The sequence below is a fragment of the Mustela putorius genome, unplaced genomic scaffold (assembly GCF_011764305.1).
Source record: "Mustela putorius furo isolate JIRA1106 unplaced genomic scaffold, ASM1176430v1.1 tig00003858_pilon_pilon_pilon, whole genome shotgun sequence".
NCBI classification, from domain to species: Eukaryota; Metazoa; Chordata; class Mammalia; order Carnivora; family Mustelidae; genus Mustela; species Mustela putorius.
In genome coordinates, this window is record NW_025422010.1 from 39,389,621 (window position 1) to 39,403,060 (window position 13,440).

Below are 13,440 nucleotides of genomic sequence, written 5' to 3' on the forward strand. Positions count from 1 at the left end.
CTTCCATGGTAATAAATTGTAACGTGGCCATAGCACCGCATTGCTAGTGCCCTCACTTCCAGGGCTCCCTTGCAGCGGGGCCAGTGGGATGAGAGTGGATGTGACGTATACACCTTTTGGATCACAGATAACCCAAAACACAAGCCAACTGACTTAGAGTTGTCTTTCCCGGTGAATGAGCCTGATTACCACTTTCGGCCTTAAGAGGCATTAACAATGTCACAGGGGAAGGGGGTGAGGGTAAGAGGCATTAACAATGTCACAGGGGAAGGGGGTGAGGGTGTAAGGGTAGGGAGGAAACTGGACCCCAGAATGACCAGGAGAGGCAAGCCACCTGCCAACATAAACAGCTCACTTTGGGACTGTCATATGGGAGAGAAATCACCTTCTGTTTTTTTTAATCTATTGTATTTGAGAGCCCCCCCACCCCATAACAGATTAGCCTTTATCCTCACTAAAACATTTCCCTCTAGCCACGGATTGGCTCACCTTTGCCAGGCCCTTACCTGGTTGCTCCTCTGTCCAGCTTTCTGGCAACCTTGCAACAGCTACAAAGTTTCTGCCCCTGGAGTAAGATATTTCTATCTGGCATTTTGATGTTCTGAGCATGTTGACATGTTTGTCTGGATTGATTTGCTTAATAATTTTACTATTTCCCTTTTATGCAGCTGGGTCATGTAAGCATTGTCAGTGATGACTACGTTTGGGAGATGATTATTCTTCTGTGAATAATCACGACTTCAAAATCTGTATGGCCACCTTAAGACAGTTTCATCAAAATGAAAACCCACGCTGGGAGCGCCTGGGTGGTACAGTTGGTTAAGCCACAGACTCCTGATTTTGGCTCAGGTCACGATCTCAGGGTGGTGAGCTTGAGTCCCACCTCTGACCCCCTTCTCCGGAGCACACTGTCTCCCTCTCTCTCTTTCTCTGAAAATAAAAGAAATGAAAAAAGAAAACCTATACTGGCACATTAAAAATGCGGGAAGGTAAAGAGGGAAGGAAGGAAGGAAGGAAGAAAGAGAGAAAAAGAAGGGAGGGGAGAGGAAGGGGAGGCCGGCACCATAAGCACAGCAGTTTTTCCAAAGGGACCAGAGACCATGGAAAGGACCCTTCATCCTCCTCGTGTACTTCTCTGTTTCCTGTCCTGGAAAATCATCCGAGTGGTTCCCCTGTCGGTTTTCCACATGACTAAACCCCACGGGCCTCATCGAATCATAACCAGGCCGCCTGACCACGTCTCCCCAGTTCCTCCCATGCCTGGAGCCCGGTCGGGGTGCAGACCTGAGCACACCGCCCATCCCTCCCCTGCCTTCTCGTACAGCCTCGCCAGAGAGGCCTCTCCCTGGAGGCTGAGCCGAGCGCGGGGCTGGCTTAGGGTCTTCAGATGCTTACAGCATGGACCGGTCCATCGGACTCCTGGCCTGCCTGGTGGGCATCCTCCCGATGGGTGAGTCTGCCACTATTCTCTCTGGCCCACACTCAGAACAGAATAGATGCTCACACAACTGCAGGGACGGTCTTCTCTCCTCGCACCTGGGGCAGCTGGACACTCTAGGAAGCGGTGGCGACGGAAGTCAGAAGTTCAAGCCCAGGTTTTGCCTTCGGTTTCCAGTGACCTGGGGCAATCCTCTGACTTCTCGGGGCTTCCGTGGCCCCACCTGTAGAAAGGCCCCCTGCTCGCCCCCGCCGTGAGGATCCTGGGAGATGACGGGCAAGCTCAGGAGAGGACAGTCCAGGCTCTGAGGGATTTCGGGGGTTGTGGTCCTCCAAGTGCTGTATCTCTCCATGGGCACAGCCCAGAGTGGAGGGGAGGAGGCGCGCGATAGTTTGGGGTAAGGGTGGGGGTGATTTCCCACGGGACACGGGGCAAGTGAGAGAGGACACCCTGAGCATCCCGTGAGAACTGGGATCCCAAGGGCTGAATGGGATTCAGCAGCAGGCTTAAGTGACAACGTCACTGGTCACTCAGCTCAGTGACTTGATGTCTCCAGGAACAGTGTTTTGGTTGGGGACCAACTGCCTGAGAATTTGGGTGGCGAGAGGGCCATTCACCTAAATGCAGTTCCTTTGGCTCTTCGCCCGATCTGCAGAAGGAGAGTATCAGACAGCAGGGCTCGGGAGTCTGCATGTTCAACCGTCTTCTCAGGTCACTTTTTTTTTTTTTTAAAGATGTATTTATTTGTTTATTTTGGGGGGAGGAGGACAGAGAAACTCCAGCAGACTCTGCACGGAGCGCACTCAGTCTCAAAACCCTGAGATCAGATCTGAGCCAAAAGCAAAAATGGGACACATAACCAACGGTGCCACCGAGGCCCTGTCTCTAGGGTCATTCTGAGGCACGAGGTAGTTGGGGGCAATCAGGATAAATGACAGAGGCCATCCTCTGAGCTCCAGCCCCTCCCATGACTGGGCCTCTGGACTCGGCATCAGTGCTCCCACCAGTGGGGCCACAGGCCATCATGCATGGCCTGGTGACTTCACTGGCATCATGGTGCTCTGGGTTAGTCCATGTTCCTCGTCTGGGGCCCTGTCTCCACGACTGGATGATAAACTCCTTCTCCTTCCTCTGGAGCATTCAACACAGGCAGCGTCCAGGTCAGGTCTGGTCTGGATAATTGCAGCACCCGCCCACAGACGGCTCTTAGACATGCTGGGCACTTTAATTAGAACTGTGCGTAAGCCTCGGAACCTACTGAGAAAGGAACTACTCTATTCCCTTTACCCGGATGAGACAACAGAGGCGCAGAGACACCCCAATGGGAGGTGTGGGTGGATGTGCGGCTCCAGACCAGGCCCCCACGGGTCCCCACCCCGTGTTGCCGCCTGTCCCACCACACACCCAGTGGTGGGGGCGACGAGGCGGGGAGGCTCTCTTTTCCCAGAGTGACGTAACTCCGCCGCCTTTCTGGGATGATTTAGGTTTGGGCCCCACTTAGACAACAGGGGCTGGAGGAGGGGACCCCGCCCAGACCTGGGGCTGGTAAGAGAGCGGTTCAGACGTGAGTGTCAACGTCACATACACCTTTGAATCCCGGCTTTGCTACTTACTAGCTGTGTGGCCCTGGGCAGGTGGCCTCACTCCTGGGAGCATCAGAAAAGTGGGGATGCTGGCGCCCGGTCGAGTGTTGTGAAGGATGATTAGATCGTGGACAAAAGCCTGCCAGCCCGGTCCTGGGGCTGAGTGATTGTGCAATAAATGATAGGATAATCTTGCTGAAGTCACATACCCTGGAGAGAGGCGAGGTGGGGGTGGGGGTGGCTTGGGTTGATTTCTTTCCTCCGGTTGAGGGTCAGCTGCTGTGAATCAGTTAAAGACGAAAAGACTTAGAGGAAGCCTGAGCAGTCACGTGCCCAAGAACAAAACCCAAATCACACAAGCGCTCCTGCTGTGGGTCAGATTTGCCCAGGGAGGCTGAGGCTTCTGGGGGAGGAGATCACTTTTTCTCATACTGGCAGCGTCTTCACTGCTACCCCGAGAGGTCCAGGATGTAGGTAAGGGGATCCCGCTTTCTGAAAACCCCCCGGAGACATTCGCCTGTGAGCTGCTCCATGGGACAGCGGACCTAGACAGGAGACTGGAAGATCAGCCTGGCATTGGTTGCTATACGGGAACCCTGGGGCTTCCTGAGCCGGTGCCCGAAGTCCCAGTCTCCTCCCCAAACACATCTCTGAGCAAAGGACCAGGGCAGGCCCTTGGCAAAAGTGAAGTGGGAGGAATTCGTCCAGGAAACCCCTCTTCTACCTCTTGTGCCTTTCTCCTTCATACCGATGCCACCCACCCCCCAGCACCCAGCGCCCTGGGGCAGCCCCAAATCTCCCAGGGGCTCATGCACACTCTCCCTTGTCTTTCCCCTCTGGCTCCCCACAAGTCTGCTCCTGGAAAGCTGGAGACACCAGGGAACAGGCAAGTGGGAAGAACAATGGTCTGGGAGCTCTGACTGCTTGGGTGCAGCTGGTCCACAGACCTCCGAGAAGCAGGTAGAGGGGTCACAGTAGCGGTCATCCTCAAGGACTTCTGTGTCAGCCTTGACAAGAAGCTCGTTCACTCTCCACCATAGCTCTACAAGCAAAGACCCTTGTCCCTACTTTAAGGAGGCCCATGGGAGTCAGGTGACTTTTCTGGGGTGTCACAGCCTGGACTAAAGTGCTGGAGTCTCCCGGGGGCAAGGCCCATCTTTTCTACCACCTGCGTGCAGTGGTGGGGAGCCCGGAGCTCAGCCTGGCTCAGAGGAATTTACTAGCTTGGAACCACTGCCAGAAAACAAACCAAAAGGCAAGACAAATCACAGCAGTCACCCTAGCTCGTGGGGGGTGCAGGGGAGCGCCGGGGGTGGGGGTGCAGGGAAAGGCCGGGGAGGAGATGGCCTGCTGTCATGGGACCCGAAGGAAATCAATGGGAGAGTTTCATGAGCCAGGATGCTGCTTCTGCTCCTGATGGCTCCTATGGTCAGCCGCGTGGGCTGAGAAGTCCTAGCTGGGGCAGAGGAGGACCGGCGGGGAGCAGGGCCCTGAGAAGGCTGAGGGGAGCACAGACAGAGATGAGCTAAGTAGGCACTCTGGGGAGAGCACCCCGTGGCCTACACTGGCCCCAGACCGCAGTCAGCTGTGACTGCCCCTCTGATCTAAGATGCCAACGTGAGCTACAAAAGGTGGGATGTCAAGGTACCACGTCTTCACCCCTGCTGCATCACCTCGAGATGTATGCCCAGAGCACCTCCCTACCACTGCTCGGCGTCCCCACCCCGCTACCTTGCAGCCATACTCCCTCTGCAGGGCTGGCGGGAGCAGGAGGCTAACGTGCATCGAGCATTTCCTGGGCGAGCTACATGTGGCTTCACTCAACCCTCAAGCCCGTGAGGAAGGTATCAGGTGCCCCATTTGGCAGCAGAGGAGCCCGACAGCTGGGATATTAAGTAACCTGCCCGAAGATCCCCCAGTAAGTAAGCGAAGGAGCCTAGAACAGGGCCAGGCTCAGACCGGGTGCTCATAAAAGGCGGGGAAAGCATGAGCACAAGTGAGATTGTCCCCCAGGTCCAGCCGTGCCAAAGCTGGAAGGCGGGCCCACCATGGAGTGACGGCATACTGGATAGCGAGAAGAATCTGGGTCTCCTGTTGACCCTGGAGGTCTAATGGTCCCGGGGCAGGGAGATCAGAGACTCTACAACCAGGGGCCAAGGTTTCAGTCCAAGAGCATCCCCTCCCTTGTGCTAAATATGGGCAAGAGCTGCTGGAGGGAGCAACACATGTCACAAGGTGCTGGGAGCTTGGGTTCCTGCCAAAGCACATGCGTTTGCTCCCCAGGGCAATCCCTGCGGGGACCTGCCACCCTCTCCCTGCGTCCAAAGTCTCCTCGTAAGGAGGAGTGCAGGCGCTGGCCTCTGGAAACACCATCCAGCAGGCAAACAGGAAACACAAATCCCCCCGACAGGAGCCAAGATCTTACTACAGGACCTCTGTGTGCCCACTCAGCTCCTACAGCAGAATCCTCCAGGGAGAGGGAGGGGTTGGGGAGGGGTGGCTACCATTTGGATCACACTTCAGGATGTTTCCAAACTGGGCTGTCATGCCGGGACAACACAGCACAGGGGACAAAGTAGGAACAGGAACCACAGAAGGGGAAGCCTCGGCTCTGCTTCTGGTTGGTCGGATGAACTTGCACCAGTCACGTTGCCTCTCTGAGCTTCTGCCTCCCTTCTCCAAAAGGGGCTGTTGCCAGTCGCTCATGGGGCTGTCGTGCACATGAAATGATATGAGGAGTGTCTCCCAGTGAGCACCCAAAGCACTGTGTACTCTGGCCCCATTATCTGGGCATGCCCTGTCCCCCCGATGCTGACATCCTTGCCTCTCTGGTCTTGCTCACCTGCCACCTTCGCTTAGAGCACCTGCAGTCTACGCCAAGGTTTGGCAAATCCCACTCCTTTCTCGAGGCTCCGCCGAAAGAATGCCTCCTCTCTCCCTCCAAGCATTCCCTGCCTGATATTTGCACACCTCTTCCCCCAGCCCCCACCACCCTCCCCTGCCAGCCTGGTCACCCTCCCTTCTGCTCTATGACAGCAATTCAACAGCGATTACTATGTGGCAAGTGCCTGGTGAGACAGTAACAACACATATATGACCAAAGATCCGCCCTCCAGAGCTTCTGGGTGCCTGGGCGAGACACACAGTTGACTAGCCCATGCCCACAGGGAGAAAGTACATCTGTCAGCCCTGGGGCACAGGGGAAGGATGCCAGACCCAGGCTGGGGGTTGGGGAAATGCTTCCCTCTGGAGGACGACTCAGCAGAGGCCTGGGGCTGGCTGGGAGGGAGGTGGTGAATGAAATGGGCCAGGAATCTTGTTCAGACAAAGGAAACCTTGTCGGTGTCCCTCATTAGCAGACCTGGAAAGCTGCAGTGTAATTATGTGTTCGCAGATCTGTCTCCCTTTCTGAGTGGTGAGCTCCGGCAGGCTGATACGCCATCCGATTGATTTTTGTAACCTTGGCTTGTATCCAAGTGCCTGGCTTAGAGTGGGACCGTGTCTGATACGCGTTTGCTCATTGATGAGTGCACAATAGCAAAACCTACCTGGGGGGATCAGCACCTGGCTCCAGGACGCCTGCAAGATGCAGGAGGTCAGAGGAGCCTGAGGTTACAGAGGGTGGAACTGTAGGGAAACCGAGGCACAGGCTGAGCCTCAAGAAGGGGGAAACACTTTCTGCATCTGGGAGTGCTGAGTAAACCAGCAGAAGCTTCAGAAAGGGCTTCTCAGATTTGAAACCAGGCCCTTTGATTATTAACAACTGAACAAACAAGCTCTTAACTGGAGATAAATGTCATGTCCTCCACTTCAGGTCAAAAGCATAATTCACTTGTCCTGCAGAAACAAGAGCTGGCTTACAAGCACATTGTGTGAAAATAGAACTCATAGTTTTTATCTGATGGCAAGCTTGGCCTAAGCCCAAAGTGTGGTTTTATATGAGGCAGAGCTCACACAACCCAATTCGTACCCCCATGCTGCTGGTGCAGCACACACCTGCGCACACCCCTGTGGCACAGAGCCATGGCGCACCCCTGTGGCACACACCTGCAGCATACCCGCAGCACACACCTGCGGCACACACCTGAGAGCCCCATCTCAGGCAACTATGCTGCAGAGAGAGCACGAAGCAGGCAGTGAGAGGCAAGGGAAGGCCTGGAACTTCCACCAGAGAAGGAAAGGCTTAATGGGTCCATGATAGCCAAGACGGGTCCCAGAAGGGTCCTCACCGCGTAGGAACGTGTGTCCCAAGAACAACGTGGTCGTGTGTGTAGTGATAGATGTTGATTCTATACGGGAGGATTGTGCCCCCCTGTAGATAACTCATCCACAGTCTAGGCTCCTTGGAGGACTGAGGAGATTCCTACCCAAGGCACGACGTACCCCCAATAAGTAAAGAGCACTCAGAAAAGCTGGGTTTCTCCCATCTTCTGTCTGTGTGACTCTGGGCCTCCGTTTTCTGAGCTATAACAATATCTCCCTGCCTTTCTCCCCCAGGGTGTCTTGGGGGTCATGTGACAGGATGTATATAAAAGAACCGTGTGAATTACAAAGCTCTCGGGAAATATAAGAGCAGCTATATTATTCCCTCTCAAGATCCCTTTTGGGAACTGCATTCGGGGTTCTAGCTGGGCAGACCTACCAGCCTGTCCTCCCTCCTCGGGGAGATACCACCGCCACCTAGCCTGGTCCTCTGAGGCCCCATCCCCCCTCACCCACCTGCTCAGCCCCTCCCCAAAGCAGCACACGCAGGGGACAACAAGGACAGGGGCTCTCCAGCCATCTTGGAGCTGGAGGCAGAGCACAGCTCCCAGACCTGAGCTCAACCATACTTCAGAGGCTCACAGCACAGGCTGTGAGGAAACTAAGCCCGGAGCAAGAACACAGCAGGAACATCTACCACTTGTGGGCTCTCCGCTCCCTGTCCGGCTTTGGGAAGCCCTTCTGAGTTGACCTGGATTCTAAAGGGACCTCATCCACCAGCTCAACACATTAAGTTCGGAACCTACCATCCCTTGCTGAGGTCTCTTTCTATTCTGTTAACGGGGAGCGCTGGGCTCCTTGGATGAGGCCCAAGCTTCCCTGCCTTTAGTGCCCTAGACTGCTGGCTGTGGAGTCGGGCAGTCCCGTCTGAAAGCTGGCTGTGCCTCCTTCTAGCTGTGTGACCTTACTTACATACTTAACTTCTCTGTGCCTCAGTTTGTTACATGTAACTCAAGGATAACTGTGCTTCCATCTAGGATCGTTTGTGAGAACCAAAAGAGATACTACAGGGAACTTGCTCAACGCAGAGGCTCATAGTAAGTGTTTTTATTTTCACCATCGTGGGAGGTGGGTGCTTGGGGCTGTAAGGTAACCACGGATCCTGGGGCTTGTCTGCCGCAGGGCAGGGGTGTGGGAAAGAGGATGCGGTCGATGGGCCTGTAGGTGGGACGTCCCCGAATGAAGCAAATACTCCCAGAGAAGGGCGGAGAGGGGCCAGGCACCTCGAGAGTCATGGGAGTCAAAATCCCGGAGGGTGCCTCTCGAGTCACACGGAGGGTTTCTGGGTCTCCACAAGACAGATGCTTCCTGAAACCCTGGGGTTTCCAGCCCCCCCCCCGGGTGCTCCCTGAGTCCTGCGGGTTCCAGGCTCCCCAGCGAGGGGTTCCCCCAGAGTCCGCTGACGCTCCCGGGCGCCCGCAGGTGCGCCGGCGCAGCGCTGGTCCATGCAGGTGCCGGCCGAGGTGAGCGCGGCGGCGGGCGAGGCGGCCGTGCTGCCCTGCACCTTCACACACCCGCACCGCCACTACGACGGGCCGCTCACGGCCATCTGGCGCGCGGGCGAGGCCTACGCGGGCCCGCAGGTGTTCCGGTGCGCGGCGGCGCGGGGCAGCGAGCTCTGCCAGACGGCGCTGAGCCTGCACGGCCGCTTCCGGCTGCTGGGCAACCCGCGCCGCAACGACCTGTCGCTGCGTGTCGAGCGCCTCGCCCTGGCCGACGATGGCCGCTACTTCTGCCGCGTGGAGTTCGCCGGCGACGTCCACGACCGCTACGAGAGCCGCCACGGCATCCGGCTCCACGTGACCGGTGAGCGCCGCGCCCTTCCCGCCTGCCTCCAGGCCGCCTTCCCGTGGTGTCCCCCGGGGCCTCGGGGCGCCCGCACAGCTTCCACCAAGGGCGTGGAGAGGGGGGCGACGCACAGCACCTTTCTGCCGGGCAGGGGGCCGCACACCTGGAGATGGATGCGGGCCGCCCAGGAAGTTGTTAAAAGTGCAGAATGCTGGCCCTCAGAACTGAGTGGTGCCAGGGGAATGGGCATCCAGATGAAGTTCGTAGGGAGTGAATGGGCCCAGGGCTCTCAGTCTAGGGGGAGGGACACGAGTTGAACAGTAATGGGAAGGGCCCCCGTGGGATGTGTGCTCTGTGCACTGAAGGGCACACACAGCCCACCAGAAAGATGCCCAGGGAGACGCCAAGTGCGCAGTACTTTGCTAGACCCTTAAAAAGTGGAGACCAGGGTACCTTGTCCCTAGAGCAGTAGTTCTCCACTCTGGCTGCGCACTGGAATGAGCTGGGGAACTTTTTAAAATCCTAGCCTTTCCTGCTGTGAGGATCCCGTTCTGGGTTCCACTCCGCCCAGAACTTTCCATGCGCCCTTGGGCTGGCTGGGTCGCCTCTCCAAGTGCATGCCAGTTTCTTCCCAGGGCCTGCGCTGCCCTGCCATAGACCCAGACATTCAACTCTAGATCTTGGTGAGGTTGTCTGGGAATGGGAAGTGCCCTTGAAAGCCTACCAGCAGACAGTCCCTAGCCCTGAGCTACAGCCACAGTAACGACCATAGATTGAGCATGTCCTGTGAGCCAGGCCCGAATCCAAGCACCTCACATGTAGTAACTTGCCAAATCTTCTCAACGACCCCATAAGGTAAGTGATCCCCATTTTACGCATGAAGAAACTGAGGCACGGAGCTTCCAAATAACTTGCCCAAGGCCACATCTCTATGGGGACCTTGGCACCGTGGCGCTAGAGCGCCTACTCGCTCCTCCCTGCGCCACCGGCCCCAAATCTCTTGGTGACTGAAAGGGACTGAGAGGGGTCCTCCCTTTGCCCTTGCCCTTCCCCGCCGCTTCTCTGACCACAGTCCTCTTTCTCCCCCCCCGCCCCCCCTTCACCCCGTCGCCGCCCCGCAGCCGCCCCGCGGATCGTCAACCTGTCGGTGCTGCCCGGCCCGGCGCACGCCTTCCGCGCGCTCTGCACCGCCGAAGGGGAGCCGCCGCCCGCCCTGGACTGGTCCGGCCCGGCCCTGGGCAATGGCTCGGCCCCCGCACCGGGCCCGGGCCAGGGTCACGGCCACCAGGTGACCGCCGAGCTGTCCACGCTGGCGCACGACGGCCGCTACACGTGCACGGCCTCCAACAGCTTGGGCCACGCGGAGGCCAGCGTCTACCTGTTCCGATTCCACGGCGCCTCCGCGGCCCCGGCCCTCGCCCTCCCGCTCGGCGCGCTCGGCCTCAAGGCGCTGCTGCTGCTCGGCGTTCTGGCCGCCCGCGCTGCAGCCCGCCGCCGCCTAGGTGAGTTCACCCCCTGAGAGCCTCTCAGACCATCCAGGTCAGCAGCACCCGCCTCACACTCTCCTGGGACGAAATCCAAAATTAGTCACAGCTGCTCTGTTTGTGGCCTTTGCCGTGGCTTCGCTGTCTTGTCTTTTCTTGCCGGTTCTCCAAAACCCACCAAGCGTTCTGGGCGCCGTGGTCCTCAGAAAGGCAGGTTTTTCTGCTGGGCCGTTCCTCCCTCCGGGGTTCTCATCATTAACTCCTGGTCATCTCTAAGGACACTTCGTACCCGGCTACCTCGTGTTTGTTGAGTGTCCCTTCGGACCACTTTCTGTGGTGGGGTGGAGAGGACAGCAGGGCCTGTGGCCTGAGGCTACCATGGAGATTCACGCCTCCCCCTTTCTTTGTCTCTCTCTCTGTCCCTCACACAGAGCACCCAGTCACCCCGGACACCCCACCACGGTGAGTACCCTACCCTCGCCCACCCAGGGCTAAGGCCCCACTGGCCCAGGCACGCAGGGTTCTTGGGGCTCGCGGCATAAGGAGAAAGACCAGGAAGAGGGTCAGGGCTGGGATCTGGGGCTCCATCAGGGTTCTGACCTCCCCCGCAGCCTCCCGAAGTCCTGCTCTTCAGTCTCCCAAGTTGTTTCTGGCCAGACCAGGCCACGGGGACCTGCTCTCCCCACCCACCCCTCCCCCAGCGTTTACAGTTTGGGCCTCACACTGGTGTGTGAGGTGCTGAAGGGTCATTTTCCCGTCTTACGTCCGCACCTAGATGTGATTCCTCGAGCCTGTGTTTCCTCTTGGGCTCCCCAGCGTTCTGGAACAGGCAGACTCACACAAAAGCCAGTTCGGGGTACTCATTCTCCCCCAGAGCCGAAGCCTTCGCAAACAAAATGCCATTAGACGTTCAGAGGGATTAGGCTAGGACGTACTGGCCCTGCTGTCCAGGCTCCCCTTCTCTCTCCGTGTCTGTTCTGTGAAGGTCTGCGTGGAAGAAAGGCTCCAGTTCACTGACCCCAGGCAAGGTGCCTGGGGACAGGGATATAGGGAGGCAGAACAGGGCTTATTGGACAAGCCCAGGCATTCCCATAACTGTCCCTGTCCATGCCCTGAAGGCTTTACAAGTCACATGACCAGCCCAGGCCCTCTCTCTAGTCCCCCGAGTTCTTGAGAACCAGTGCGATTTCCCTCTGTGTTGCTAACTCACGAGCTCACTGTGACACCTAAATCAGAGAGCTGAGGGCTCAAGCATTTACGGAGAAACTGCCATGTACCAGACACTGTGTTGGGTGCTAAAGCTACAGCGAAACCCCCCAACTTCAGGAAGCTCACATTTTAATGTGGAGAATTTAATAAACACATAAACAAGTTCCTTGTCGATTCTAAAGTACGAGCTGTGAAGGAAATGGACAGGGCCACGCAGCAGAGCTCTGGGGAGGGAGGCAGCCGCTGGGTGGGTCACAGGCTCAGGGGCAACCCAGGAAGGGGCCGATGGGAAGTCACTGAGTGGTGATGGGAAGCACCCGGGGGGCCCCATCTGAAGAAGAGTGGGGGCCCGGAGACTTTCCGGGAGGCTGCTGGGGAGGCTGGCCTGGGTGCTCGGAAGGAGGCGGAGGGTGGGGCAGACGGAAGGCAGGGCTGAGCAGGGGCCCGGGTGGGCAGCACGAATGAGGGAGGCAGCCAGGGAGCCCTGGTTTGGTGCCGCTGACTGAGATGACGATGACAGGGAGGAGGGGACGCAAGCCCGCACAGGTCCGTCTGAGACGGGCGCTAAGACGTCCCGGGGGAGGAGCCGGGGAGCAGATGGGGCTCAGGAGGCCATGCCTGGCAAGAGGAGTGTGGAGGGCACCAGGCGCAAAGACGGCTATTGATGCCACTGATGAGAACCCCTCCAGAAGACAGTGTCTCTGGGCTCCAGGAGGCCGTCCACATGGAGGCCTCCTCCCTGCTCCGCAGATGCCGCCGCTGCCCTCTCTCCAACCTTAGTCAGTCCCCAGGCTCTGTTGGGTCTAGGCCGGGCCCCCATTTCAACTCTCCTTCCTGCCCATTGCCGGGGCATGGTTTGAGCAGTTGGCATATCCCCACTTGTGCACTGGAGGGTCAACCTATTTTCTCCATCCACAGGCCCCAGGCTCAGGAGTCCAACTATGAGAATTTGAGCCAGATGAGACCTCGGGACCTGCCAGCAGCCATGTGTGTACCATGAGGAGCCCCTTGGCCGCTGGCATCCACTCATACCCCTTGAGGAGCAGAGGCCAAGGCCGGGCTTGGTTGGGACAAGCCTTCCTGGCTCCTAGCCGCGTGGGCAGCCCGAGGCTGGGCGACCTCCCATGAAGGGTGTCAAGACCCTGCTCACAGAGGCTCAGTGGTCTTCTGCAAGGATGTCTGTCCCAGAGCCCCCAGGATATTTATGACAGTGGGACCAGTGTTTTGTGTGTGTGTGTGTGTGTGTGCGTGTGCTCCAGCATGAAACTCACAAACTCTCACCCTTTCCTACATAGAACATCCTAGTAAGACAGAGGTATTACTAGGAGACCCTGGTCAGAGGGTCTCCCAGACTTGGACTCGCTGTGTGGACCAGGGTACTTTTTCCACCTCTGGGGGTCTCAGTTCAGTTACTCGTGAGCATGGACTCGTGAACATGGGGTATCCTTCCCTTCTGGCTGCTCGGCCTGTCAAGATCGGAGGAAATAATGGAGGAAAGGTACTTTGGGAAGTACAAAGCCATGTACAGATGGGAAGGCATAACAGGCTCCTCCTTGGAGGCACCCTCGGGACGTGCGGAGAGTTCTTGGACAAGTGGGGCCCCACACCAGCCTGGCTGAGAAGGAGGATTCCAGAGAGCCAGCCTGGAGCTGGGGCTTCTGAGGCTGGGGCTGCG

General features: G+C 57.7%; 1 protein-coding gene across 1 annotated transcript; it reads left to right on the forward strand.

Moving 5' to 3' along the window:
• The first annotated feature begins 1,398 nt into the window (after positions 1 to 1,398).
• On the forward strand, positions 1,399 to 12,765 carry SIGLEC15 (sialic acid binding Ig like lectin 15). The gene is made up of 6 exons (XM_004752343.3): positions 1,399 to 1,450; positions 8,262 to 8,321; positions 8,707 to 9,090; positions 10,194 to 10,574; positions 10,988 to 11,018; positions 12,684 to 12,765. Exons 1-6 carry the CDS (start codon positions 1,399 to 1,401, stop codon positions 12,763 to 12,765), a joined length of 990 nt encoding a protein of 329 aa, XP_004752400.1.
• Positions 12,766 to 13,440: the final 675 nt, after the last annotated feature.